The 27,965-nt window shown below is 48.0% G+C and overlaps 1 protein-coding gene across 3 annotated transcripts; it reads right to left on the bottom strand.

The window, feature by feature from the left end:
- Positions 1-1,256: 1,256 nt before the first annotated feature.
- Positions 1,257-27,394, bottom strand: LOC147007708 (uncharacterized). Of its 3 annotated transcripts, none has more exons than XM_085866548.1 (10): positions 26,360-27,394; positions 25,076-25,198; positions 17,316-17,438; positions 12,532-12,654; positions 12,185-12,310; positions 7,982-8,098; positions 2,548-2,634; positions 2,208-2,276; positions 1,932-2,092; positions 1,257-1,854 (listed from the first exon to the last, which is right to left on the bottom strand). In XM_085866548.1, exons 1-10 carry the CDS (start codon positions 26,496-26,498, stop codon positions 1,825-1,827), a joined length of 1,098 nt encoding a protein of 365 aa, XP_085722674.1. In that variant the 5' UTR covers positions 26,499-27,394; the 3' UTR covers positions 1,257-1,824. The 3 variants fall into 3 exon arrangements, with proteins under 3 accessions (XP_085722674.1, XP_085722673.1, XP_085722675.1); XM_085866547.1 differs by having other exon boundaries at positions 7,982-8,128; positions 26,360-27,382; XM_085866549.1 differs by lacking the exons at positions 25,076-25,198; positions 26,360-27,394 and adding an exon at positions 18,925-19,309 and having other exon boundaries at positions 7,982-8,128.
- Between the last annotated feature and the right edge of the window lie 571 nt (positions 27,395-27,965).

Raw genomic sequence — 27,965 nt, 5'->3', positions numbered from 1 at the left:
GTTGTGGACGAGTTATGACGAAACGAGACGGATGAGTTGGTTCGGTGACAAGAACAAGCTGATTCGGTTTTGGTTCAGGTCCGAATCCAGATACGACCTATCGGTGGGATGTTCAGCCTGGTGGACGTTCCACCAACATCGTGTCATCAACTCGACCTGCCACGTGAGTTGTGAAAGAAAACGCAGTAAAAGATGTATTTGTTCTCTTCCGGAGTTGTGTTGTTCCATGAATGTGGAGAGGAAACCCGGAGAGAATTAATGAAGACGAATCGGAGGAATAAACTGAAGCGGGACTGCAAGGAGTTACAAAACAATGTGGACGAGCTGGTTGGAATCAAACGTGACACCGACGTCATGATCTTCAGCGAAGCCACGAAACTTGTGGTCAAGATCAAAGAGACTGAGAGGATCAGGCTCATGGAAGAGATACATCGGCTGCACCTGAGACGGAACTTCCTGATCCCGACAAAGGCAGCACTTGAATGGGAACAGGGAGTTCAGATTACGAGGGAATGTCAGGTTTGGAATAAGGGAGTTCAGATTACAACGAGGGAATGTCAGGTTTGGAATAAGGGAGTTCAGATTACAATGAGGGAATGTCATGTTTGGAACAAGGGAGTTCAGATTACAACGAGGGAATGTCAGGTTTGAAACAAGTGTGTTTACAATAGAAAGAGGGAATGTTAAGTTCAGAATAAGGAAGTTCAGATTACAATGAGGGAATGTCAGGTTTGGAACAAGGTGGCGGACCTTGAGCGCACTGTGGAAATGTGGGGGGGACATATCTCAGACAGTGCAGGTCGGGAAGGGGTGTGGGAGCGAGGTCGGGGAAGAGACGTTAGAAGACAGAAAGACCACCGACCTGCCTGCGCTGAGAGTGAGAGACCCAAAGACTCAGCTTCCACAGAGTAAAGCCGAGAAAGGTGAGAGGTGGGAGCTCCAGCCCAGAGAAGAGAGCAGCACTCCATCAGGCTGCGGATGAAAGCTTTATGCGTGGTCAGGAGCTCAGGTGTGTCAAGAAAGGACTTTGCATGATGGTGGATGCCCAGTCGGCGATGTCATCAACTTGGCACATGTCATCAACTCCCCGTGTGGTGTATAAGAGTGATAACGATGACGTCATCGGTGAAGTGGTATCCCAGCCATAATTTATTTTTTGTATCCACCGTGGAGGATCGTAGGAGAGCAAACACACAGAAACGCACAAGGGGAGCATACACATGCAAATCCCAAGAAACATAGCAGGATTACACTGACAAGATTGAACCATTTGTTTTATTCAAATGTTTCCTTCGCATGTTCAAAGTAATTTGGATACAATCAGTCAAGACAATCACATTTGGCAGCAGCAGTGCAAACATCAATACAATTTCCATGTGGATGGAAATTAACTCCAAAAATGAGAAATTACAACTCTGTACACACTTTGGCCAGGGTTTAGTAGCATGGCTTGACAGGTGCTCTGAGCTCGATATGTTGTTTAATAACAGGTAATAAAGCCAACATGAACAGGAAATATATATATATATATATATATATATATATATATATATATATATATATATATATATATTATTAAGTCACTCGTATAAATAGTGCAGGATCCTGTCGGGCCACTCCACAGAGTTTAGTGAAACAAGTAACACCGGTGAAATTACAGAACATTTCAACGGCACGAAAATTAACAAATAATAAAAAAATGATGTGGTTTCACATTCAAGTAGAATTCACAACCAGGGTAAGGGAGTCGACGGTGACATTTCACAGCCGAAAGGCCAAAAGAGAAACACCACAATGTCTGATTTGGTCAACCTTGCAGCATCTTCAGTGTTGTTCTTCATTCACTCCAACCATCTGAAAACAAAACAAAATGTTCAGAAAAGTGACCTGACAGGTATTGATAAACCTTATTAATAAAGAACGTCTCTTACAACAAGGTACGTGTGGTCATCTGTCGATGAGCAGTCCATTGCAAACTCTTCACCATCTGGAGTCTTCATGTATTCAGGGTTCTCAAACCGTGAAGTTTTGACTTCCAGGAGCCGCCGTTTGCGGAAAATGTAGAACCCAGCAGCACAAGCCAGAACAAGCACTGGGGGAGCAGTTTGTTCAGATCAGCTGTGAAATTTCATTGATCACTTGAATGGAAGCACATTGACAAGTCAATGGAAATTGTCCGAGCCAAGGATGGAATAAAATATACTTACGTAGTGGGACAATTACAGCAGCTGCTGCTGGAGAAGAGTTGTCCCCCTTTCCTCGAAGAGCAGCGACAGCTGAAAAGTAAGAACGCAATGAATGCTGGGAGTAAAGGATGGCTCGTTTCATGCATTGCCAAATGTCATCAACAAATGTTGCAGGTTGGATAACGGGTGGAACCCCGAATAAATAAATAAATAATAATATTATAATGCAAACTCCAAACATGATTAAAACCAAAGTCGTCAAACGTCCAGTCATTGAGTTAGAACGACATGGTGTGGACAAGCAAATCAAACCTCAATACAATCCATGAACATCCTGTTCTCCCAACTCAAACCGACAAACCTGTGTGGGGAATTGGATGGATGGTGATTCGTGGAAGCTTTGGTGTTGCAGGTTCGACTTTCCACACAGGTGCAAGAGTAGTCTCACCTGTGGAGCCAGGTGACATGTTCAATTCTTGGATCAAATAGTAAAAGGATTAAAAGCTCCTGTGAGACATTTTACAAACTTCAATTCGAGCTTTTAAACCGAGGAAAAGTAAACATGACACCTTTCATTGTCGATGTCATGCCGGGAGTTTTCCTGGGAATGTCAGTAGGTGGTGCAGGGACGAATGGCAGCAAATAGCAGGGTATTACCATCATGATACAACGCACCCATACGGCAATGCTTTCTTTCTAACCGCTGTATCTATATATTACTAAAACTCTCATCATGTATGTATGTATGTATGTATGTATGTATGTATGTATGTATGTATGTATGTTCCCAAAATACAGCCAAAACGGCACACGATAGAGCAAAAATTTTCGGGCCAGCATACTCACCATTCTCATGCAATGTGCAGTATCAAGTTTCGTTAAAATCGGGCAATGAAAAAATTATTAAAAAATCATTTCCCGATTCAGTCAAGTCCTCTTCGGGAGAATTGGATCAATGCAAACAACCTCAGCGGTTTAGTTCGCTGGAGCTATCATTTTTTTTTTCTTGAAATAATTTATTTTTCAATCTCAAACATGTCGTATTGACAAAGAACGATGAGTTTTTAAGCATAAAATAAACATCCTCATTTTGATTGAATACTTCCGTGTTCATTGATAAATAAAATTTTGTTTAGAAGATGACGCACAATAATTTCTTCGACTTTCTTTTCTCCGTTTTTTTGCACATTGATGCGCATTATCAAGTTTCATTCAAATCGGCCAAAAACAAAAACAAAAAATTGAAAAATCAATTCCCGATTCAGTCAAGTACTCTTCGGGGTTATTTGATCAATGCAAACAACCTCAGTGGTATAGTTCGCTGGAGCTGTCTTTTTTTTTTTCTTGAAATGATTTTTTTATCAACCATTGTCACTACGGGAATCCAACGGGTTCACAGGTCGTCTAGTTCTATATAAAACCGGGAGGGGGAATTTAAAAATTAAAATCCATACCATCTACCCAGCAAAGTCGTGCCTGCAGCATGGATGTCTCACCCCTCCCCCGCACCCCCACCCCCTCCCCCCATACACGTTCCTCCAACCTCCTCACTGTCCATGGAAAGCGTGCACGGGCACCAGTAATCAGCTCATGAAATTGTGCTGTGTCACGTGATTGGGTTTTCGTATATCATGCCTCGCCCGCTGGCAAGATGGGATGCCTCGCCCGCTGGGGTGGCAAGAGTGTGCTTCTGGTCGCGCAATAAAGCGGAGTAGATGGTGGCCCGCGTGCTTCTTGCGTCCCACCGCACCTGGTACACTCTAGTTGGCTGACGAGGATGGTTGAATACGGACTTATGCCCGTTTTCGACGGGGACGACTTCGAATTGTTTTCGGAGCAATTGGGATGCTATTTCCACGCGAACGATGTGGTCGACGAGAGCAAGCAGAAGTCGATCTTGCTCGCTTCGCTTTCGCCGGAGCATTATCGGCTGCTGGGTGATTTAGTGGCACCGAACAGGCCCCGTGATGACGGGCTGGCGTTTCGGGACATTGTGGAGAAAATGAAAGCACACATGGCGCCGGAGAAGTCATTGCAGCTCGCTCGATTCCAGTTCGATCGCCTCTCGAAAGGGGCAGAGGAACGCGTCGCTGAGTTCGTGGCGCGGATTAAGCGTGCTTCCGTGGCCTGCAAGTTCACGGCGGGGGAGCGGCCAGCTCGGCTCAGAGATCGTTTTATTGCTGGTTTACGAGATGCGAAAATGGTTTCAGCGGTTTTACGGCTGAAGGATGAAGCCATTACATTCGACTCGGCGGTCACCACGGCTACAGCGGTCGAGCAGACTCGCGGGGATGTTCGAGCCATCACCGGCCACGCGGGGTCGCGAGCACCCCGGGACGCGCGCACGACCTTCGATGCGGGTCGGACGTCGCCACGCGGCCGCGCGTGCGGCGGGGTGACCCCGCAGACATGCTTGGGATGTGGAGGTCGACACCTGCGCCGTGCATGCCCGTGTAAAGGCAACGTGTGTTTGAATTGTCACAAGGTGGGTCATTTGGCGCGTGTGTGCCGTGGGGCGACGGCCACCGTTAAAGTCGTGGACGGCGATGTGCGAGGCGACTCGGGGCGGAACCAGCGGCCGTTGTTGAGCCTGTTTTCAATTGGCCCGGCGACAGCGCGCCCGATGACGGTGGAAGTCGAAGTGAACGAAACGCCGATCACGTTCCAGGTCGATACGGGAGCAGCGGTGTCGCTCATCGGCGAACAGACCGCGCGTAGACTCAACGGCTTGAAGCTTATCAGGTCCAACCTCACGCTGTTCACGTACACCCGCGAGAAGATAACGCCAGTCGGGATGGCAGACGTGTCTGTGCGGTACCAAGGCCAGGTCGCCACGCTTCGGGTGTACGTCGTGCGGGGGAGCGGGCCGTCTCTCCTCGGCCGAGATTGGATGGCCCGCATCAGGCTAGACTGGGCCGCAGTAAACCTTGTACAACCCGTGCCGAGACAGTGGGAGGATCAGTTGGAGGAGATTCTTCAAAGACATCAAGGGTTGTTTAGCGACGACCTTGGAAAACTCAAGGGCATGGAGGCGAAACTCTTCTTGAAGGAGGGGGTGGTTCCTCGGTTTTGTAAACCGCGTCCGGTGCCGTATGCCTTGCGGGACAAGGTCAAGGGTGAACTGGATAGGCTGGAGGCCTGTGGAGTGATCGAACGGGTGTCGTGCTCGGATTGGGCCACCCCAGTTGTCACGGTGCTGAAACGGAATGGAGACGTCCGATTGTGCGGGGACTTCAAATCCACGGTTAACCCGGGGCTCAGCGTGGAGCAATATCCACTGCCGTCAATCGATGAAATATATGCGCGATTGGCGGGGAGTCAATACTTCACGAAGCTAGACCTGCGTGATGCATATTTTCACCTGCCGATGGATCCCGGGAGTAGCGAGCTTTTGACAATCAACACGTGTCAAGGACTCTATCGATATACCCGACTCTGTTTTGGGATTGCTTCGGCCCCAGCTTTGTGGCAGAAAGCCATGGATCAGGTTTGCATTGGCCTGCCCGCTCAGACCTACCTGGACGATGTGCTCATTGCGGGGAAAACGGCGGACGAGCATCTTGCGAACATTGCCCAAGTGCTGACAAAGCTAGAAGCGTGCGGCCTGTGCTTAAACAGGGACAAGTGCGCGTTCTTCAAGCAGCGCTTGGAATACCTCAGGCACATCATCACGCCGGAGGGGATGTTGAAAGGTCCTCGGAAGGTGGAGGCGATTCAGCGCATGCCACCGCCTCGCGACAAGACGCAGCTGCGCTCGTTCATTGGCATGGCCCAGTATTACCAAAGGTTCGTGCGCGGGCTCAGCTCACAACTTGCGCCGTTAACGCGGTTGCTCAAGAAGGACGAGCGCTGGGCTTGGGGGCCTGCACACCAGGCGTCGTTCGACCGCGTCAAGCGGCTGCTCACAGAGGATACGGTCCTCGTGCACTACGAGCCTGCGCGTCCGCTCCTATTGGCATGCGACAGCTCTGCATATGGCATCGGGGCAGTGCTCTCCCACAGGATGGACGATGGTTCCGAGCGGCCTGTTTGTTTGCATCCCGGACCCTGTCCACAGCAGAGCGCGGATATGCCCAGATTGAGCGTGAGGCTCTCAGCCTCGTCTGGGGTGTGCGGAGGTTTCATCAATATCTGCTGGGGCGGCATTTCACTTTGCAGACGGATCACAAACCGCTTCAATTCATCCTGAGACCCGAACGCGGGGTGCCGGTGGTAGCAGCCGCGCGAATACAGCGGTGGTGTCTGTTTCTGGGTGCTTACGATTATGATATTCAGTTCCGAAGCACCGAGAAGCATGCTAACTGCGACGGGCTCTCACGCTTGCCGTGTGCGGAGGGTCCAGCTGCGTCTGAGTTGGGCGACCGGGTCGATGTGTTCGCGCTGGACCAGGTCCAAAGCGAGCCGGTCACGGCCAGGCAGGTCGCGGTGGAATCGGCTCGTGATCCGGTGCTTGCCCGTGTCGTCCAGGCGATTTCTACGGGGAATTGGAGTGATCTGCCTTCGACACCGGCTTTTCAACCTTTCACGTCACGCGCAGCGGAGCTGTCGTTGGTCCAACGGTGCGTAATGTGGGGAATGAGGACGGTGATTCCACCGAGGTTCAGGCAGCGTTGTTTGGAAGAACTGCATGTCAGTCACCTTGGCATCGTGAAGACCAAGAGTCTTGCTCATAGCCTGTTGTGGTGGCCGGGGTTGGACAAAGACATTGAGCAGTTGGTTAAGCGTTGCGCCACGTGCCAGACAGATGCTGATAACCCGCGTCGAGCTTCGGGTCTCTGGCCTGTGCCAGACCGAGCTTGGCAGAGGGTCCATGTAGATTTTGCGGGATCGGTGAATGGCAAGATGTTTTTGATTGTGATTGATGCATTCTCTAAATGGCCGGAGGTTGTGGTAATGCAGCATACTTCAGCAAACATTACAGTAGAGAAGCTGCGGACGATCTTTGCTAATAAAGGGTTGCCGGAGATCCTGGTCTCTGATAATGGTCCGCAGTTCATCGCGGGTGTATTTGATGAGTTTATGCGCCAGAATGGTATTCGACATCTAAGGTCCGCACCGTATCACCCTGAGACGAATGGCCAAGCTGAGTCGTTTGTCAAGATGTTGAAGCGGGCTTTGCGCAGGGGGGGTGTTGCACCTGTGCAGACGGTGGTCGATGTCTTTTTGCTCCATTACAGGAACGCAGTTCATCCTGTCACGGGTGATTCGCCGGCTATTCGTCTCTATGGACGGGCTTTGCGGTCCAGGCTGGATTTTCTACGACCTGGAGGGTCGGGGAGTGGGGCGATGTCGCGTCCGACGCAGCTGCGCAGCTTCGAGGTGGGGCAGCGGGTAATGGTGCGCGATTATTTCCTTTCAATGCACAACCAATGAATGCACAGCATCTTTCAATGTTTTCTCTTTCACGCAATGTTACTCTTGAAGCTTTGACAAGCAGGTAGAACAGAGGCCTAAAGTACAATCAGTTGGGAAAGGTGGGGAACACCAGTGGGAGATTAAAAAAAATTCTCCAAAGAACATGACAACCAACCAATCAAACCAATTAAAAATGGCAATTACCTTTGGAGATGTGACGTAGTCGATTCACATCAGCAAATGTTGCAGGTTGGACAACGGGTGGTGGATGCTCCAAGAAATAAATAAATAATAATATTGGAATGAAAACTCAAAACATTATTAAAACCAAAGTCGTCAAACGTCCAGTTATAGTGTGAGAACGACATGGTGTGGGACAAGCAAATGAAACCTCAATACAACCCATGAACATCCTGTTCTCCCAACTCAAACCTACAAACCTGTATGGGGAATTGGGAAGATGGTGATTTGTGGTGGCTTGGGTGTTGCCGGTACGACTTCCCACACAGGTGCAAGAGTCGTCTCACGGGTGGTGCCAGGTGCAAGAGTCGTCTCACCTGTGGAGCCAGGTGCAATAGTCGTCTCACCTGTGGAGCCAGGTGACATGTTCAATTCTTGGATCAAATAGTAAAGGGATTAAAAGCTCCTGTTAGACATTTTACAAACTTCAATTCGAGCTTTTAAACCGAGGAAAAGTAAACATGACACCTTCACCTGTCGATGCACATGTTGGAATAAATATGAGATCATGACAATGAACACAAACACAATTCAAGGTTAAGGGGGAAAGCGAGGAAGGGGTGGAGGAGAGCGAGGCCTCACGACACGTCACTATACACTCCGGGAGTCTCATAAAACGGAGGAGAGAGGGAGGGAGTGGGGAGGGGAAGGGGGTGTTCTGGACATGCGTTTGATCGGGGGACTTGAGGGAAAGTGGGGGGTGGGAATGATCCCCTAATGCCGACATTAGTACAGGATTGAGTGAAATTGGGAACATTAAAACATCAATTCAAACGGGTTACACGAAACAACACCCAGACACCGCCCAGAGACGTCCGTACGGGGGGATGGGGGGTTTGGAGGGGGTAAGCATGAGGGAAGGGGAACGGAAGGAAGGGTGTTTTCCTTCAATCATGGAAAAATCTCCACCAGTAATTAGTCCAGTTGCCAGGTTGAGTACCTTGTTGTTGCGAGAAGTGTATTGTTTTTGATGGTTTCGTACTCGCATGGGTCTATAGAAAAAATTTAGCTTGGTTGCCGGAGTGGTAACCTTGGGGAACTCCGATAATTTGTATAAGTCCAAGATGGCCACCGCGGACGGGGGTGGAAAATAACTTTTCAACCAATCAACCCACAATCACGTGTGATACATTTTTTTCCGGATAATTTCAAGGTGAGGAATCGATTTCTGAGGTCAGTTGTGTGGTTCGGGGGTCAAATTCAGGGTCAAAGGTCAAGTTCAATGTCATTTTTGGACTATTGAGGGGTTTAAAACTTTTTGACCCCTGCATCAACCTGCAGATCACTCCTACTCGATAGATTATGAACGATCCCGTTGATTATAATCTCACCTCTTCTTCTTTTCAGAGAAACGTATGATGGCTGACTCAAGGAGTCTTCGCCCGGTGTGTCACGGAGGTGGAGAAGAAATGAAATTCACTGAGAGATCAGGATCAAGAAGCTCATCTCGTGCGCCAAATCTGGTGGAGATGGGGACCTGCAGGCTAAGCTTCAGAACATTATTGATGTTGGTGGAGATGCGGCAAGCATCGCCTGCCACAAAGGTTGCTCCTGTACTTGTACATCAAAGGAGAAAATTGAGAGAGTGAGAAAGTCACAGAAAAGAAAGGCTGAAGATGAGGGTGTAAGGACAACTACAAGGTCTCATACTCAGGTCGCTGACAAAGGTGTGTTTGAATACAAACGTGATTGTATGTTCTGTAGCGAGGAATGTTTACCCACTGATGATAGACACCCAGAAAGATGGGACCGCGTTCGCGAGTGTATGACCAAAGAAAGTTTTGACACAGAACGTAACCCACTCCCAACTATGAAAGATATGCTCCCTGATGTTTCTGAGCAGCGTAATGATGATGTCGCGAGAAGGGTCAAGTTGCACCTTGCAACTTTTTTGTTTCTGATCTACCTTCTGCTGAGTGCAAGTACCACGTCCGCTGCGATAACAGTTTCACGAAAGTCCCCACATATGCTGATTTGCCAACTGGTAGTGCAGATCAAAATGCTCTGAAGGAAGTCGTTGAGTACATGAACCGAGACAGGTCCAGAATATGGAATAGTGTTGAACTGCATTCCCTGTACTCGGATCGAGGTGGCAAGCTCGCTCGACGTGACATGTGAAGCAAGTTGACTGACTGCATGAGTAAGGATGTTATCGTTGTTCGGGTAGATGGCTGTGCTGCCACTGTTGGTTTCCATGAGTCCGTTGGTAAAAGTCTCAAGATAGTTAAGGTCGATGATACGGATGAGAGGAGCATTTCTTCCATGGTGAGGCAGATGAAGCATGAGGCACGGTCGGTCAAGTACAGCAGTGCCAATTATGACCTATGAGAGTTTACACAGAACAACACAATCAAAGCGACCAGCCCAAGTTTGCTGAAGTTGGTTTTGGACCTGGTCGCCGGTGGTAAAGTGACCAAGAAATCTCTGAGCCTGTCAATTCAGAGTCACGTGACAGGAACCAGAAATCAGACAACGTTAGGACTGACCGTCAAGCTGTTGCACCGGCATGGCAGTTCCGAACTTCTCAAACCCCTTCATGAACATGGCTTCACGACCTCGTACGATAATGCCCTGAGATTCCGAAAATTGGCCGCTCGTCCACGAGGTGACAATGCACAGGTTCTCCACCAGTTCATGGGGTTGTGTAGAACCGTCGGCGCCAACTTCGCGTGGTTTGACAACTTCGATCTCCAGGTATTCACACCCAATGGTTGACGCACTACCCATGTCCTCTCACATTAATTCCAGCAACCTCATCCCGCAGGTATGCTGGAGTATGGCCGCGCTAAGCCAGGGATGCAGACCATACTTGCAAAATCTGCTGACTAGCAGGCTCCACCTAAACTTGACATCACGAAGTATAGGTGGGAAATAAAAGATGGCACCCCAGTACCAGCAACCTCCGATCAGCCCCCAGGACCCCAAGATCTCATGGATGTAGTGCGGTGGGGCTGTAAGGCGGCGGTGAAGGTGTGCGGCACTGAACGTTGCAGCTGTCACCATGGAAAGATATCATGCACTGTGTATTGCGCTTGTGTTTGTCGTGACGCCTGCTTCAACCCGTTCAAGACAGGAGACGAAGACCAAGATGAAATGGAAGAGGAAGGAGAAGCAGATGTGTAAGATGACGAGGAAACTGAACATCTTGATCTTGCATTCGGCTCTGATGATGAATGGGAGTGATCGACGTTACTGAATAAACGCTTGACCACTATTGCTCTGAAAATGTCATTATTATTATATTATTTCATTTTTGGCCAAAAAATGACCTTGAATTTGACCTTTGACCCTGAATTGACCCCAAATCACAAATTTAACCTCAAAAATCGATTGCTCAGGTCAAAATTATACAGAAAAGAGGGATCACACGTGATTATAAGTTAATTGGTTGAAAAGTTATATTCCACCCCCGTCCGTGTTGGCCATCTTGGATTTATGCAAATTCGCGGAGTTCCCCAAGGTTGCCGCTTCGGTAACCAAGCCAAATTTTCTCTGTAGACCCACGTGAATACGAAACCATCAAAAAACAATACACTTCTCATCACAACAAGGTTGAGTACAGAACATATACGGGTGGCAAACGGACTAATTTGTGCCTTTAGTTAATTTCCACACATACGATAACCTCGAGAATCTCTTGCGAACCTGAGACAAATTGGGGAATTGATCCGAGCAGCAGCTCTGACGAATAAAAACAAACAAAAAAACTTTCATTCGTCCAATTCACACATTCTTTGACCCCTGTTCCTCTCCTCGACCCCCAGAGAGTTGTCTGGTGGTGGAGGGGGTTTCGGAGGAGGACAGCATGAGGAGAAAAGAAGGCAGTATGAGGGGAGGGAAGGGGAAGCAGAAAGAGGGAAGGGAAGGGATGGCAGCCTCAGGGGAGGGAAGGTAGTCTGATGAAAGGGGGAGGCAGCGTGAAGGCAGGAGGAGCATGGGGGGGGAGGCAGCTTGAGGGGAAGCAGCATGAGCTATGAGGGGGAAGTGAGGCAGAGTGAGGGAAAGGGAAAGCAGCGTGAGAGGAAGAGAAGGCAACCTAAGGAGAATGGAAGGCAGAATGAGGGGAAGGGAAGGCAGTGTAAGAGCAAGTGAAGGAACTGTGAGGGGAGGGGGAGGGAAGGCAGTGTTAGGGAGGAATGGCAGCATAGCAGGGTATTCCAATAATGATAAAACACATCCAAACAGAAACATTTTCTTTGAAACCGCCGTGTTCTATATAAAACCACGAGAACATTTATATATTAAATCCCAAACCCATAACATCGACCTGGCAAAAGACTGCCGGCATATCTCATCCCCCCCTCCCATAAACGTTTCCCAAACCTCCTCACAGTCCATGGTAAACAGGTACCGGTAATCAGCTTATAAAATAACCTCAACCAATAAATGCACAGCATCTTTACCACAATCAATCTCATCCGCTCCGTCGTTGCAATCTTCGTCCCCATCGCACAGCCAAGCCTTTAATATGCAATGACTTATCACTCGACCACCACATGCAAACTCCGTAGGAGGGCAGGTCCTATTGTCTGAAACAAAAGCATTGTCAGGCATCGCCATCACAACTATTGAAGCAAGACCACAGGTCTGTTTTGTTTTTGTAATGAAGGTGGGAAAAACCAACAAAAAACCAGGCTGATGAGCTCAAAGATAGTCACAGCACCAACAAAGAGATCATGTTAATATGCTTAACGAAAAATGTGGGTAAATTTAACTCCATATTAGAATATAAAACAGGACTTGAACTCACGACAGGTTGCTGGATCTTCATCAGATCGGTCATTGCAGTCCACCTCTCCATCACAAACCCAATTTGAAGGTAAGCATTTACCTCCAACACAAGCAAAATCAGGAGGCAGACAGGATTGAGAAGCTGAATAATCCACAACAAAAAGATAACAAGAAAAAGATCAATCAGAGATTGCACACCCTCACCAGGAATTGTGTTGTGTGGTGTTTGTGCACTGGTGTGTTACGTAGTTAATAAGAGATGTAATCAAAACTTCCATTTTATAACTGCTGGCAGTGATGACCGGGTACCAAGCCGGCCAGGTACCAAGCCGGGTACCAAGCCGGGTACCAATCCAGGTACAGTGTTGCTTTGATGGGACACCTGACACTCACCCATGAAGTTTTTATTATTATTCAATTTAATTTAGAATGAGATTAAAATAAATCAATCCAAATGGAAGACCAAATTGGTACAGTTCTTCATTACAGTAATTAGAATCCAATCCAATCCATTGGGACCATACTCTGCAGAGAGCATCAGTGATGCCAAAGTAGTCTCCTGTCCTGGACGGGTCACCACTTCAACACAGGATACTTGAACAGCTCAATCATCCCAACAAGCTGGTACTCAGGTTGCTGACCTCAGAAGGATGGCAGGCTGAGTCAACCCCAGCTGGTATTGATTGAACAGTAAAGCAGGATTTGAACTCGGGACTCTCGTGTCCCAAACCCACCAATCTAACCATTAAATCAACAACAGGCACCCATACATTGCAATATTATACAATTAATAGATGTATGTGTGGTCAGGGTGCAACTGATGAAATTCATACACATATTGTCACATGGCTTCACAGATGGCTTCACGCATGGACCGAGTCGTAATGGTCTTCTGGGTCGAAGGATCTTCAAGGTCTTATGGGTTTTTATGGTCTCAAAGGATTTTAGGGTATTTAAGGGTCTTCAGGCTCTTGATGGTCGTGGTGTTTGGGTGTTCGGGGTATCAAGAGGTCTTTGGGAGCTTTGGGTTCTTAAGGGTGTGTAAAGGTTGAGGTGGTGAATGAAAATACCCTGAGGACAATCCCTGGATCAGACTTGGTCTGGTGGTTGCCAGCCCAGCGGTCTTTGCAAAAAAAGGTGAACATACAGACAGACGACAACTTTTATTTATGAGATGACACTTTGAACCTCAACAGAAATAGCAAGTTAGAACATTCCAATGGACATCTTGTGTGTTTTATATCCAGTCTGGCACCCTGCCTTGCTCTTTACAAACTGGCAACCCATTTCGTGCCCACAAATTGATTTGTTGACATATTGTTACGAATCTGGAACACATGAGCACTCAACATTCAGGTCCCCATTGCTCAGTTATTTCAATAAGTAAATGTGGATAGATTGCTCCTTTCCCCTGTGCCTTAGAGGAATTAAGTGTGAATGCCCTGCGAAGTTATTTTATCGATAGGATTTTTACACTTATAACAACAACAACACGGCTTCACCTCGCTTCCTCAATCTGACGCCATCGCGCCCGCGGTGGGCGGAGTTCAAGGAGGGACTTTGTGGCGGCTCTCGACCAATCAGGGAGATGCAAGCAAGTTTGCCGTCGGTCGGCCAATGGGCGCAGAGCGAGCTCCAAGAGAAACAGAGCCTCTTTGGGGGGCGGGGAATCGAGACGCCCCGACACGCCTCCCGATCAATCATGGAGAGACGACCGATTTCCCCCCGGTGAATGAGGGGTGCGGAGAAGTGAGACACGTCCCGCCCCCGACGAAAAAGAGGGAAGAAATAGACGGGACGGCGTGGTCATCTGGTTTTTGGTCTCGTCTCGTCGCTGGCTTCTGGTTTCGTCTCGTCTTGTCTCTGGCTTCTGGTCTCGTCTCGTCGCTGGCTTCTGGTCTCGTCTCGTCGCTGGCTCTGGTCTCGTCTGGTCGCAGGCTTCTGGTCTCGTCTGGTCGCAGGCTTCTGGTCTCGTCTCGTCGCTGACTTCTGGTCTCGTCTGGTCGCTGGCTTCTGGTCTCGTCTCGTCACTGGCTCTGATCTAATCGCTTGCCGAAGGAGCGTGCTGTAGCCCGACGCTGCCCTCTGTACCCGGTGCTTGCAGCCGCATCGACCTGCGGGTTCAAGTGCCCCCGAGCCGGATCGTCAAGGGCTGCACGAGGCAGGAAGGTCCAAGATAGCTCTGGTTTCCAGCTCATCTTCCCTCGAGCTGGGAACCTTCATTAAAGACCTCGAGGTCCATCTTCTTTTGGGGTATTGTGTGTGCGTGTGTGTGACCTTGGGCCCTGTCGATAAATAGAAACTGTTAAGTGCCTGTATTTGCTTGTACATTGATGGCATTTCTTACAGTCGGTTTAACTCTGCTCTTGTGTGTTCCCTTCCCCCCATTATAAACAAATCACCTGTTAAATGTTTCAGCTCGTTTCTGTGTTTCTTTCATTGGTTTAGCACGGTGCGTGTTGGGAAATTGGGAAGCGGCAAATTGTGCATTTGGACCGACGGACCTCAGTGACCATCCGCTGGGGTTACGCACGGTTCGAGCACGCTAATGGCTCGTTCCGCTCGTGCTCCGCCGAGGGTGAATTTCCCCGGTAGTTTGGACGACATGGGTATTAAGGTAAATTGAAATTGGCAATCGACCCTATCCCACGCGATCAACCTATTGGCGATATTCGGTCTGATAAGGGACCCGTCGGCTCCGGAGTTATCCGGGGTGACGACCTATATATTCCGGGTGTTCGGTGGAGCCGACTCTACTGCTCCATCTGGCGGTCGTGCTCGCCGCCGAAACTCAGCCCCACAACAGTATTTCCTCCTGTAGAGAAATGGCTCGTTGTTCCACATCAAAAACATTGAAGCAAAAAGGAAAGATGAAGTCATCAGGAGGAACCTGGAGAGGATTCACTTTTCAGATGCTGCTTCTCTTCCCTCAACCCATCCAAGCACAGCGAAGTGAGCCTTATTTTTTTTTAAAAGGAACAAGAACCTAGATCAAAATATTAAATAATTCTGGCTGCCAGACCATGCGTCCGATCAAGTTGAAATTTAAAACATGTGTTCCCCATCACGACGAGATCACATTTGTGACGTTTCACATCAATTGATTAAGCGGTTCCAAAGAAAATAGTTGTATGCTTTTGTGGAATTGATTAAGCGGTTGTGGAAATTCACAGAACATCATTCAGGTTCCCCGAAGATCTGTTATTTCGATAAGTATGTGTTTCAGGTTGGCATCCGCCCCACCGATGTGTAAAGGGTATTGTTCGTGTGCCGGGCTGTGAATCTTTGAGGTAGTCATTATTCTTTTCTATCTTTTATTTTAAAACATCGCAACACCGCCATCTCCTCGACGAACAACGCCATCTCTGCGCCAACCATCATCTCCTGAACAAACAACGCGAGCCGATTTGCAGATATAGATCACAGGACGGCTTCCCCGAAACCAACTCGTGACGTCGGACATGGGGTTTCCAGCGAGGCTTTCGAGGGGTTAGAGGTCGGAGGTGAAGAGTGGGCGGGGCCCTGCCTCGGGTGAGAGTTCAAGGGGCAGCTCGCCCCCTCCTCTCAAGGGCGGAGCTCGCCTGGAGAAACCAGTAGTCAGAGCTGTGGAGAGAAGTCGTCGCCGGGCGAGCAGTGCCAGTCGGGGCTTCGGAAGTCAGTGCCAGTCGGGAGGAGAAGCCAAAGTGCCAGCTGCGGTGGAGTCCAGCGAGTTGTGGGAGTCCGGGCAACGAGAGCCAGCGGCAGCGGCGGAGCTTGGTGGTCTGGGAAAACGACCCTGACGGCGGTCGAGCAGCATCGCTGAGGTTGTGGACGGGTCATTAAAGAGCATCAACTCTAAAAGAGCCAAGGACCCGTTCACTCCTCAGAAAGCGTCGCCGGCCGGACCGGACAAAAGGGCGCGACGAGAGCCGGACTACCGAGGCGAACCAAGCAGCCATTCAATCTGCTCGCCCAGCTGCTCAAGCCGCCAGGCCGCTCAAGCGACTGGCGAGTTGCGACACAAGGGCCAAGCAGAAACACCAGGGGTCACCGACCCGAACACCTTTGAGCCGTCACAAGGGGCGGCCAGGTAACCTGCCCGGCCTCTTGTGAGCCTTCGGTCATCCAGGCTCTGAGTTGGAATAAAGGCTCACGGGCCCGTTTCTTTTCTGGGTTTTGTATGAAAGTGTCCTGTGGCGCCTTGTCTTAATAAGTAGAAATGATTAAAGCGAATGACTGTTCATAAGTGAATCGTCATCTACTGTAGGCTTTGCTCCTGTCATGTCCCTTTCCCCCATTGAATGCTTGCTTGTTTAATGAATGCCCTGTTGTTTGAATGTAAAACTGCTCGTTGCGTCCATTTCCTCCCATTGACTTCCACAGCGCGTTCGGGAAATTAGCAGGCTGTTAAAGCCAATAAAAGTGGTCATTTGGTCCAACGGAACTTGGCGATTAAAACCGCTCGGCATCGCACACGGAACGAGCGCGCTAAGCGGCTCGTTTCCGTACGAATGCCGTCGAGGTATAAATTCTTGGTACTTCTGTCTGCGCGGATAATTAGGTATATTGAGATCCGGCGATTAACGCTGTACCGTGTGGACAGAATATTGGCAGTTTATGGTGCGTTAAGGCATCCGTAGCAGGTTTCCGGAGTTGTCCGGAAGCTCCGACTGAATTCCGGTTTTAGGCGGACGCGCGACTGCGGTTGGGGCCGTAAGCGGTCGTGCGTGGTGTCGAACCGTTGAAATTCGTAACAATATGCTTCACGAAAAATATGGGATAATTAAACTCCATATTGGAATACAAAACAGGATTTGAACTCACCACAGGTTTCTGGAGCTTCATCAGATCGGTCAGTGCAGTCCACCTTTCCATCACAAACCCAATTTGAAGGTAAGCATCTACCTCCACCACAAACAAAATGATGAGGCAGACAGGATTGAGAAGCTGCGTAATCCACAACAAAAAGAAAACAAGAAAAAGATCAATCAGAGATTGCACACCCTCACCAGGAATTGTGTTGTGTGGTGTTTGTGCAATGGTGTGTTACGTAGTTAAAAAGAGATGTCATCAGAACTTCCATTTTCTAACTGCTGGCAGTGATGACCGGGTACCAAGCCGGGTACCAATCCAGGTACCAAGCAGTGCTGCTTTTGTGGGACACCTGACCCTGACCCATGAAGTTTTTATTATTATTCAATTTAATTTAGAACTAGTGCATGCCCGTAGATGCGTGGCCGTACGTGCAATCCCTCCCCCCCCGCAAAAAAAACTCAAACCGCGTGCCAGAAACAACAACCACACAGGCCGTTCCTTCGCTCTCGCGTGCCCATATGTGCGTGGCCGTACATGCAAAAAAAAACAACTTTCAAACAACCACACAGGCCATTCCTTCGCTCTCATAAACGACGACTGGATTGGGGCATTGTGTTTATCTATAAATGCGGATAAGAAATCGAGAAATTATTTGAATACTGTGTCATCACTATCCAAAAGTAGTGCATGCCCGTACGGAATGTTCACATCATTCCACGAATTATCGCTTGCATTGAAGTAACAACTGCTGTGATACTTACACACAGAGTAAATTAAAATCAAGTTTACCTCCCTGTCTTTGCTTGCCATGACATTCGCTGCCATTTACCATTGGCACTCCTACCCCACGGTAACTAAGGCACCGATCGATCCCCATCGTAACCAGCACGGCACGTGACGTCATCGTCGTCCGGCTGTGCACCGGCCTACGCGGCCACGCCCACGCAGCAACGTGTCCTGTGATTGGTAACTAAATGGCGCATTAGCCACGCCTACGCAGCACGTGTCCTGTCATTGGTTGGTAAATAAATGGCCATAACTTGGGAATCACTTGTCCGATTAATATCAAATCTTGAAAAGGCACATACTCAGGTCCCCAGCAATATAGCTGGCAAGTTTCAATTAGATCGGACCAGTGGTTGTCCGGAAACAGCGGTCACAGACACACAGAAACACAGACACACAGACGCACACACACACACACACACACACACACACACACACACACACACACACACACACACACACACACACACACACACACACACACACACACACACACACACAGACACACACACACACACACACAGATTGCTGGAATTATAGATCGATGCAATGAGGTCAATGAGATGACAAATGAAGGGGTTGAATGCAGACTGCAGAGCAATGAGTAAGGAAACCCGTCGTTGTGAATCGTTTTTACCACCAAATTGAGATGTATTTCGTTGGCAAGCATGCTGAGTGGAGCTGAATTCCTTAACACTTCCAAAGACCACAGCGTTTTGACAATTGGAAACAAAAAAAAGTTGTGCACTTTTTTTGATAAATTATTTTTGGTACAATTTTTCTTCAATCAATAAATAATAATAAAAATCGTCTCCATGTGCATTGTACACACCTTTATCTCGTTTGCACCTCTTCATAAACAACATCGCTGAGGAAACGGCGCTTCTTCTTTGTTTCCTCGTCCAGGGCAAGAATACGGAGGCTGCTGGATCTGCCAACGTTTTGATAAATCATGAGTTTTAATGGCCAATTATTCAATTTGCGCCAACGTATTTTGCCTTTTCGCAAGGAAAAACACAAAGAGAAGAGAAGAGAAGTGAAGAGAAAAAACCCGTAATGGCGAACGTGGCTGAGTTTCTCTTCCCCATCGACCACGGCTACGAAGCAACGCTTCCTGTCATTGGTTGATAAAAAATGGCCACAGCAACGGTTCCTGTCATTGGTTGGTAAATAAATGGCGATAACTTGGGAAGCACTCGTCCGATTAATATCAAACCTTGGAAAGGCACATCCTCAGGTCCCCAGCTCTATGTCTGGCAAGTTTCAATTAGATCGGACCAGTGGTTGTCGAGAAATGGCGGTCACAGACACACACACACACACACACACGCGCACACACACACACACACACACACACACACACACACACACACACACACACACACACACACACACACACACACACACACACACACACACACAGACACACACAGAGATTGCTGGAATTACAGATAGATGACATTAAAATAAATCAATCCAAATGGAAGACCAAATCGGTACAGTCCTTCATTACAGTAATCAGAATCCAATCCAATCCATTGGAATCATACTCTGCAGAGAGCATCAGTGCTGCCAAAGTAGTCTCCTGTCCTGGACGGGTCACCACTCCAACACAGGATACTTGAACAGCTCAATCATCCCAACAAAATGGTACTCAGGTTGCTGACCTCAGAAGGATGGGAGGCAGAGTCTACCCCAGCTAGTATTAATTGAACAGCAAAGCAGGATTTGAACTCAGGACTCTCGTGTCCCAAACCCACCAATCTAACCATTAAATCAACAACAGGCATACATTGCAATAGTATGCAATTAATAGATGTATGTGTGGTCAGGGTGCAACTGATGTAATTCATACACGTATTGTCACATGGCTTCACCGATGGCTTCACAGATGGCTTCACGCATGGACCGAGTCGTAATGGTCTTATGGGTCTAAGGATCTTCAAGGTGTTATTGGTTTTTGTGGTCTCAAAGGATTTTAGGATATTTAAGGGTATTCAGGCTCTTGATGGTCTTAAAGGGTGTTCAGGGTCTCAAGAGGTCTTTGGGTTCTTAAGGGTGTGTAAAGGTTGAGGTGGTGAATGAAAATACCCTGAGGACAATCCCTGGATCAGACTTGGTCTATGTGCAAAATGTGGTGGTTGCCAGGCCAGCGGTCTTTGCAAAAAAGGTGAACAGACAGACAGACGACAACTTTTATTGATGAGATGACACTTTGAACCTCAACAGAAAAAGCAAGTTAGAACATTCCAATCGACATCTTGTGTGTTTTATATCCAGTCTGGCACCCTGCGTTACTCTTTACAAACTGGCAACCCATTTCGTGCCCACTAATTGATTTGTTGACATATTGTTACGAAACTGGAACCCATGAGCACTCAACATTCAGGTCCCCATTGCTCAGTTATTTCAATTAGTAAATGTGGATAGATAGCTCCTTTCCCCTATGTTTAATAGGAATTAAGTGTGCATGCACCACGAAGTTATTTTATAGATAGGATTTTTACACTGATAACAACAACAACATGCCTTCACCTCGCTTCCTCAACCCGACGCCATAGCGCCCGCGGTGGGCGGAGTTCAAGGAGGGACCTTGCAGCGGCTCTCGACCAATCAGGGAGATGCGAGCAAGTTTGCCGTCAGTCGGCCAATGGGCGCAGAGCGAGCTCCAAGAGAAACAGAGCCTCTTTGGGGGGCGGGGAATCGAGACGCCCCGACCAATCATGGAGAGACGATCGATTTCTCACCGGCTAATGAGGGGTGCGGAGAAGTGAGACAAGTCCCCCCCCACCCCCCGCCGCCGACAAAAAGAGGGAAGAAATAGACGGGACGGCGTGGTCATCTGTTTTTTTGTCTCGTCTCGTCGCTGGTTTTTGGTGTCTTCTCGTCGCTGGCTTCTGGTCTCGTCTGGTCGCTGGCTTCTGGTCTCATCTCGTCGCTGGCTTCTGGTCTCGTCTCGTCGCTGGCTTCTGGTCTCGTCTGGTCGCTGGCTTCTGGTCTCGTCTGGTCGCTGGCTTCTGCTCTCATCTCGTCGCTGGCTTCTGGTCTCGTCTCGTTGCTGGCTTCTGGTCTCGTCTGGTCGCTGGCTTCTGGTCTCGTCTCGTCGCTGGCTTCTGGTCTCGTCTCGTCGCTGGCTTCTAGTCTCGTCTCGTCGCTGGCTTCTGGTCTCATCGCTGGCTTCTCGTCTCGTCTCGTCGCTGGCTTCTGGTCTCGTCGCTGGCTTCTGATTTCGTCTCGTCGCTGGCTTCTGATTTCGTCTCGTCACTGGCTTCTGGTATCGTCTGGTCGCTGGCTTCTGGTCTTGTCTCGTCGCTGGCTTCTGGTCTCGCCTCGTCGCTGGCTCTGGTCTCATCGCTTGCCGAAGGAGTGTGCTGTAGCCCGACGCTCCCCTACATACCCGGTACTTGCAACGGCATCGAGCTGCGGGTTCAAGTCTCGCCGAGCCGGAACGTCAAGGGCTGCACGAGGCAGGAAGGTCCAAGATAGCTCTGGTTTCCAGCTCATCTTCCCTCGAGCTGGGAACCTTCAATAAAGACCTCAAGGTCCATCTTCTTTTGGGGTATTTGTGTGTGCGTGTGTGTGTCCTTGGGCCCCGTCTGCAAGTAGAAACTGTTAAGTGCCTGTGTTTGCTTGGACATTGACTGCATTTCTTACAGTCGGTTTAACTCTGCTCTTGTGTGTTCCCTTCCCCCCATTATAAATAAATCCCCTGTTAAATGTTTCAGCTCGTTTCTGTGTTTCTTCCATTGGTTTAGCACGGTGTGTGTTGGGAAATTGGGAAGCGGCAAATTGTGCATTTGGACCTCGGGACCTCGGTAACCATCCGCTCGGGTTACGAACGGTTCGAGAACGCTAACGACTTGTTCCGCTCGAGCTCCGCCGACAGTGAATTTCCCCGGTAGTTTGGACGACATGGGTATTGAGGTAAATTGAAATTGGCAATCGACCCTATCCCACGCGGTCGACCTATTGGCGATCTTCGGTCCGATAAGGGACCCGTCGGCTCCGGAGTTATCCGGGGTGACGACCTATAAATTCCGGGTGTTCGGTGGAGCCGACTCTACTGCTCCATCTTGCCGTCGTGCTCGCCGCCGAAACTCAGCCCCACAACAGTATTTCCTCCTGTAGAGAAATGGCTCGTTGTTCCACATCAAAAATATTGAAGCAAAAAGCAAAGACGAAGTCATCAGGAGGAACCTGGAGAGGATTCACATTTTAGATGCTGCTCCTCGACCCTCAACCCATCCAAGCACAGCCAAGTGAGCCTTATCTGTCTATAATTCCAGCAATCTCTGTGTGTGTCTGTGTGTGTGTGTGTGTGTGTGTGTGTGTGTGTGTGTGTGTGTGTGTGTGTGTGTGTGTGTGTGTCTGTGACCGCTGTTTCTCGACAACCACTGGTCCGATCTAATTGAAACATGCCAGATATATTGCTGGGGACCTGAGGATGTGCCTTTTCAAGGTTTGATATTAATCGGACAAGTGCTTCCCAAGTTATGGCCTTTTATTTACCAAACCAACTACAAGACACGTTGTTGCGTGGGCGTGGCCAATGGGGAAGGGAAGCTCAGCCGCGATCCCCATTACGGGTTACAACGTACGGGCTTCCGGAGAGTGATGACTTCGTGTATTCTCATAATTTCTCGATTTCTTATGCGCATTTAGAGATAAACACAATGGCCCAAGTTATGATCGTTTTCATATTAGACGGTGCATAACTTTCGGTAACATCAGAGTGCTGGTATGCTCCGAACCAGGAAGTAAAAAAATTTTCTCTCTCTTCTCTTCTCTTTTTGTTTTTCCTTGCCACGACATTGCGAAAAGGTAAAATATGTTGGCGCTTATTGAATAATTGGGTATAAAAACTAAATTGCGAATAATTGTAACTGCGAATAATATGCGAACTTCCGGGCCACGCACGTGCGGGCACACGAGAGCGAAGAAACGGCCTGGTGGTTGTTGTTTGTTGCTCGCGGTTTGAATATTTATTTATTATTATTATTTTTTTTTTTATTTTTTTACGGGCACGTACTAGTTTTTTTTAAAAAGGAACAAGAACCCATATCAAAAAATTAAATAATTCTGGCTGCCAGACCATGCGTCCGATCAAGTTGAAATTTAAAACATGAGTTCCCCATCACGACGAGATCACATTTGTGAAGTTTCACATCAATCGATGAAGCGGTACCAAAGAAAATAGATGTATGCGGTTGTGGAATTGATTACGCGGTTGTGGAAATTCACAGAACATCATTCAGGTTCCCCGAAGATCAGTTATTTCGAGAAGTATGTGTTTCAGGTAAGGATGTGTAAAGGTAAGCTCAGCATTGAATCTATCCCCCACCGATGTGTAAAGGGAATTGTTCGTGAGCTGGGCTGTGTATCTTTGAGGTAGTCATTAATCTTTTCTATCTTTTATTTTCAAACATCGCAACACCGCCATCTCCTTGACGATCAACGCCATCTCCGCGCCAACCATCATCTCCGACAACGCGACCAAACATCGCAACCATCATCTCCTTTAAACGCGAACAAACAACACCAACCGCCATCTTCTCGACGAACAAGACCATCTCCGCGCCAACCATCATCTCCTACAACGCGAACAAACATCAGAACCATCATCTCCCACAAACGCCAACAAACAACGCGAGCCGATTTGCATATATGGATCACAGAACGGCTTCCCCGAAACCAACTCGTGACGTCGGACATGGGGTTTCCAGCGAGGCTTTCAAGGGCTGAGAGGTCGGAGGTGAAGAGTGGGCGGGGCCCGGCCTCGGGTGAGAGTTCAAGGGGCAGGTCGCCCCCACCTATAAAGGGCGGAGCTCGCCCGGAGAGAGCAGTAGTCAGAGCTGTGAAGAGAAGTCGTCGCCGGGCGAGCAGTGTCAGTCGGGACTTCGGAAGTCAGTGCCAGTCGGGAGGAGAAGCCAAAGTGCCAGCTGCGGTGGAGTCCAGCGAGTCCTCGGAGTCCGGGCAAGGAGAGCCAGCCGCAGCGGCGGAGCTTGGTGGTCTGGGAAAACGACCCTGACGGCGGTCGATCAGCGTCGCTGAGGTAGTGGACGGGTCATTAAAGAGCATCAACTCTAAAAGAGCCAAGGGCCCGCACTCCTCTGAAAGCGTCGCCGGCCGGGTCCGACAAAAGGGCGCGACGAGAGCCGGACCAACGATAGGAACCAAGCAGCCACTCAAGCTGCTCGCCCAGCTGCTCAAGCCGCCCAACCGCTCAAGCGACTGCCGCGAAGCGACACAAGGGCCAAGCAGAGACACCAGGGGTCAACAACACGAAGACCTTCGAGCCGTCACAAGGGGCGGCCAGGTAACCTACCCGGCCTCTTGTGAGCCTTCGGTCATCCAGGCTCCGAGTTGGAATAAAGGCTCACGGGCCCGTTTCTTTTCTGGGTTTTGAATGAAAGTGTATTGTGGCGCCTTGTCTTTATAAGTAGAAATGATTTAAGTGCATGCCTGTACATAAGTGAATCGTCATCGGCTGAAGGCTTTGCTCGTGTCATGTCCTCTTCCCCCATTGATTGCTTGCTTGTTTAATAAATGTCCCGTTGTGTGAATGTAAAACTGCTCGTTGCGTCCATTTCCTCCCATTGACTTCCACGGCACGTTCGGGAAATTAGCAGGCTGTTAAAGCCAATAAAAGTGGTCATTTGGTCCAACAGAACTTGGCGATTAAAACCGCTCGGCATCGCACACGGAACGAGCGCGCTAAGCGGCTCGTTTCCGTACGAGTTCTGTCGAGGTATAAATTCTCGGTACTTCTGTGTGCGCAGATAATTATATATATAGTATATAATTCTATATATAGTATATCGAGTATATCGAGATCATATTTAATTATTAATTATCGACATAAAATAAGTAATTCGCACTGTCGTGTGTGGTGTCGAACCGGTGAAATTCGTAACAATGTGCTTAACGAAAAATATGGGATAATTAAACTCCATATTAGAATATAAAAAAGTATTTGAACTCACCACAGGTTTGTGGAGCTTCATCAGATCGGTCAGTGCAGTCCACCTTTCCATCACAAACCCAATTTGAAGGTAAGCATTTACCTCCACCACAAACAAATTCATGAGGCAGACAGGATTGAGAAGCTGCATAATCCACAACAAAAAGAAAACAGCAAATTAATTGAACAGCAAAGCAGGATTTGAACTCAGGAATGTCGTGTCTCAAACCCACCAATCGACCATTAAATCTACAACAAGCATACATTGCAATAGTATGCAATTAATAGATGTATGTGTGGTCAGGGTGCAACTGATGTAATTCATACACATATCGTCACATGGCTTCACAGATGGCTTCAAGCATGGAGCGAGTCGTAATGGTCTTATGGGTCTCAGGATCTTCAAGGTCTTATGGGTTTTTGTGGTCTCAAAGGGTTTGGGGGTATTTAAGGGTCTTCAGGCTCTTAATGGTCTTTAAGGGTGTTTGGGATCTCAAGAGGTCTGAGGGATCTTTGGGTTCTTAAGGGTGTGTAAAGGTTGAGCTGGTGAATGAAAATACCCTGAGGACAATCCCTGGATCAGACTTGGTCTGTGTTAAATGTGGTGGTTGCGTGCCCAGCGGTCTTTGCAAAAAACGTGAACATACAGACAGACGACAAATTTTATTGATGAGATGACATTTTGAACCTCAACAGAAATAGCAAGTGAAAACATTCCAATGGCCCTCTTGTGTGTTTTATATCCAGTCTGGCACCATGCCTTGCTCTTTACAAACTGGTAGCCCATTTCATGCCCACTACTTGATTTGTTGACGTATTTCCTCCTGTGGAGAAATGGCGAGATGCTCCATATCAAAAACATTGAAGCAAAAAGCGAAGATGAAGTCATCAGGAGGAACCTGGATAGGATTCACATTTCAGATTCCACTCCTCCTTCCCTCAACCCAACCAAACACAGCCAAGTGAGCCTTGTTAAAAAAAGAAAAGAAAAAGAACCCAGATCAAAAAAATTGAATGATTCTGGCTGCCAGACCATGCATCTGATCAAGTTGAAATTTATAACATGTGTTTCCCATCACGACGAGATCACATTTTGAAGTTTCACATCAATTGATTAAGCGGTTCCAAAGAAAACATTATTTAATTTTTTCCTTCAACCTAATATGGCTGTCAAACCATGTGACCTATGATGTCACATGTGTAAAGTTTCGCCTCGATCTGTTCAGCCACTTCACGAGGATAACAATCAAAACTGGGTTTCATCCAAACCACAAAACAAAGTTTCCTTCAGTGAAGGTCCACTCACGGCAATCTTCTTCATCACTTCCATCACCACAGTCAGATAGGCCGTCACAACGCCAGGATGCAGTCACACAGTCCCCACTTTGGCATTTGAAGTGGGTCTTCTCATCACAAGAAAAATCTACACAAAGGTCAAAGTTCATGTTTGAGCATCCTCTGCAGATTAAAATTAAAATAAGGAAACAGGATAAGTGCTATAACTTATTGGAGTTAGTTCGTCGAAGAAGGTCGAAAACCCGGTTCGATTCCCACAACTTTGAAAATTTAGCCTTTGTGAACTTTAAAGGTCAAAGGTCAAGGATTATGACCTTTGGTGCAAAACTTCCTCTGGAACATTCCAGGAACAATATAACGTCATATAGGCTATATGGCATTTCGCACTCCTCGGATTATCCGAACTTTGATGAAATCAGCGTAAAAACAAACTTGAAGGGGGCACCACAGGCAAGGTGTTTGAGATAGAGCAAAATGGTTTCAAGACTTGAGGTGGGGAATGACGTCAAGATTATGCATAAAAATATTGTCATCCTTGCTCTCAAAGTTTGGGCGGTCGTATGATTTTTATGTCAAAATTCGCAATTTTGTAAGTTTGTGACCTTGACCTTGGGACGAAAATGAAAAATCGAGCTCCGTGGGGCTATGCAGGTGCCATTGGGCTAACCAAATACCGAAACCCCTGCCAGATTCGACAAACCCCTCGGAGAAGATGGATTTTTATGTCAAAATTCGCAAATTTCTAAGTTGGTCACGTTGTGACCTTGACCTTGGGACAAAAATGAAAAATCGAGCTCCGTGGGGCTATGCAGGTGCCATTGGTGTCAGATTCGACAAACCCCCTCGGAGAAGATGCAAATTGAAATCGGCTACCGCCTAAAAACACGTTTTGTGGGCGTGGCTCCGCCCATAATGGGCGCACCACGCCCATTCCCAGGAAAACACAACGAGATCATGATATAAACCTCCCACCAAAATTTTATCAGGATCGGATCAAAACCCACGGAGCTATGCTCGGGACAGACAGACAGACAGACAGACAAGCCGGTAGGCGGACATGGGGAGTCGCCTACCCAATAGAACCTGACGCGATGGGCCCGTTCGATGGGGAATGACCTGAGGATTAAGCAAGAGAAAATTCATGATTCTAGCTTCAAGGGTTAATGCTGCAGATTGTTTTTTTCGTTAAAATACCCCCACATTTAGAGGTTTTTCGGCCGTTGCTAGGCAACGGAGGGGTCCATAGCAACGGTTCTTTCTCATGCATAACTAGGACATACCATGAACCTACCATACCAGTTTCATGTATATCTGACTCATAGTCTCTGAGACATAATGAACTTCGTTTTTTTATTGTTTTCGACCAGGGTTCATTCAAAGTCTATTTTCTCCGAGAGTTTTCATAGGATCCGGCTGGAAATTTTTGACAATATGGCTGAATGTACTGCCAACAGTCGCTCGTGCCCCGATTTTTTGATTTTCGAAAAAATACATTTTTTATGATTTTTCAAAGAATTCAAAGTCGCGATGCTAGGCAACGGTGGTGTCCATAGCAACGGTTCTCATTTGCACACAACGAGGTCATGGTATGAACCGACCAACCAAGTTTCATCGAA

The sequence above is a fragment of the Eptatretus burgeri genome, unplaced genomic scaffold (genome assembly GCF_056783735.1).
Source record: "Eptatretus burgeri isolate ZD-2024b unplaced genomic scaffold, Ebu_testis_v1 Ebu_testis_scaffold_43, whole genome shotgun sequence".
NCBI lineage: Eukaryota > Metazoa > Chordata > Myxini > Myxiniformes > Myxinidae > Eptatretus > Eptatretus burgeri.
Note: the sequence above shows the minus strand (reverse complement) of the source record. Positions and strands in the feature narration are given on the sequence as shown.

Excerpts from the sequence above, each read along its gene's own strand:
- LOC147007708 (XM_085866547.1), bottom strand. The coding sequence starts at position 26,498 with ATGAACTTTGACCTTTGTGTAGATTTTTCTTGTGATGAGAAGACCCAC. Across the intron at positions 12,655-17,315 it reads TGAAGCTCCAGAAACCTGTG|CTTCTCAATCCTGTCTGCCT; the intron begins GTGAGTTCAAAT and ends TGGATTATTCAG. Across the intron at positions 2,277-2,547 it reads CCATCCAATTCCCCACACAG|CTGTCGCTGCTCTTCGAGGA; the intron begins GTTTGTCGGTTT and ends CTTACTTTTCAG.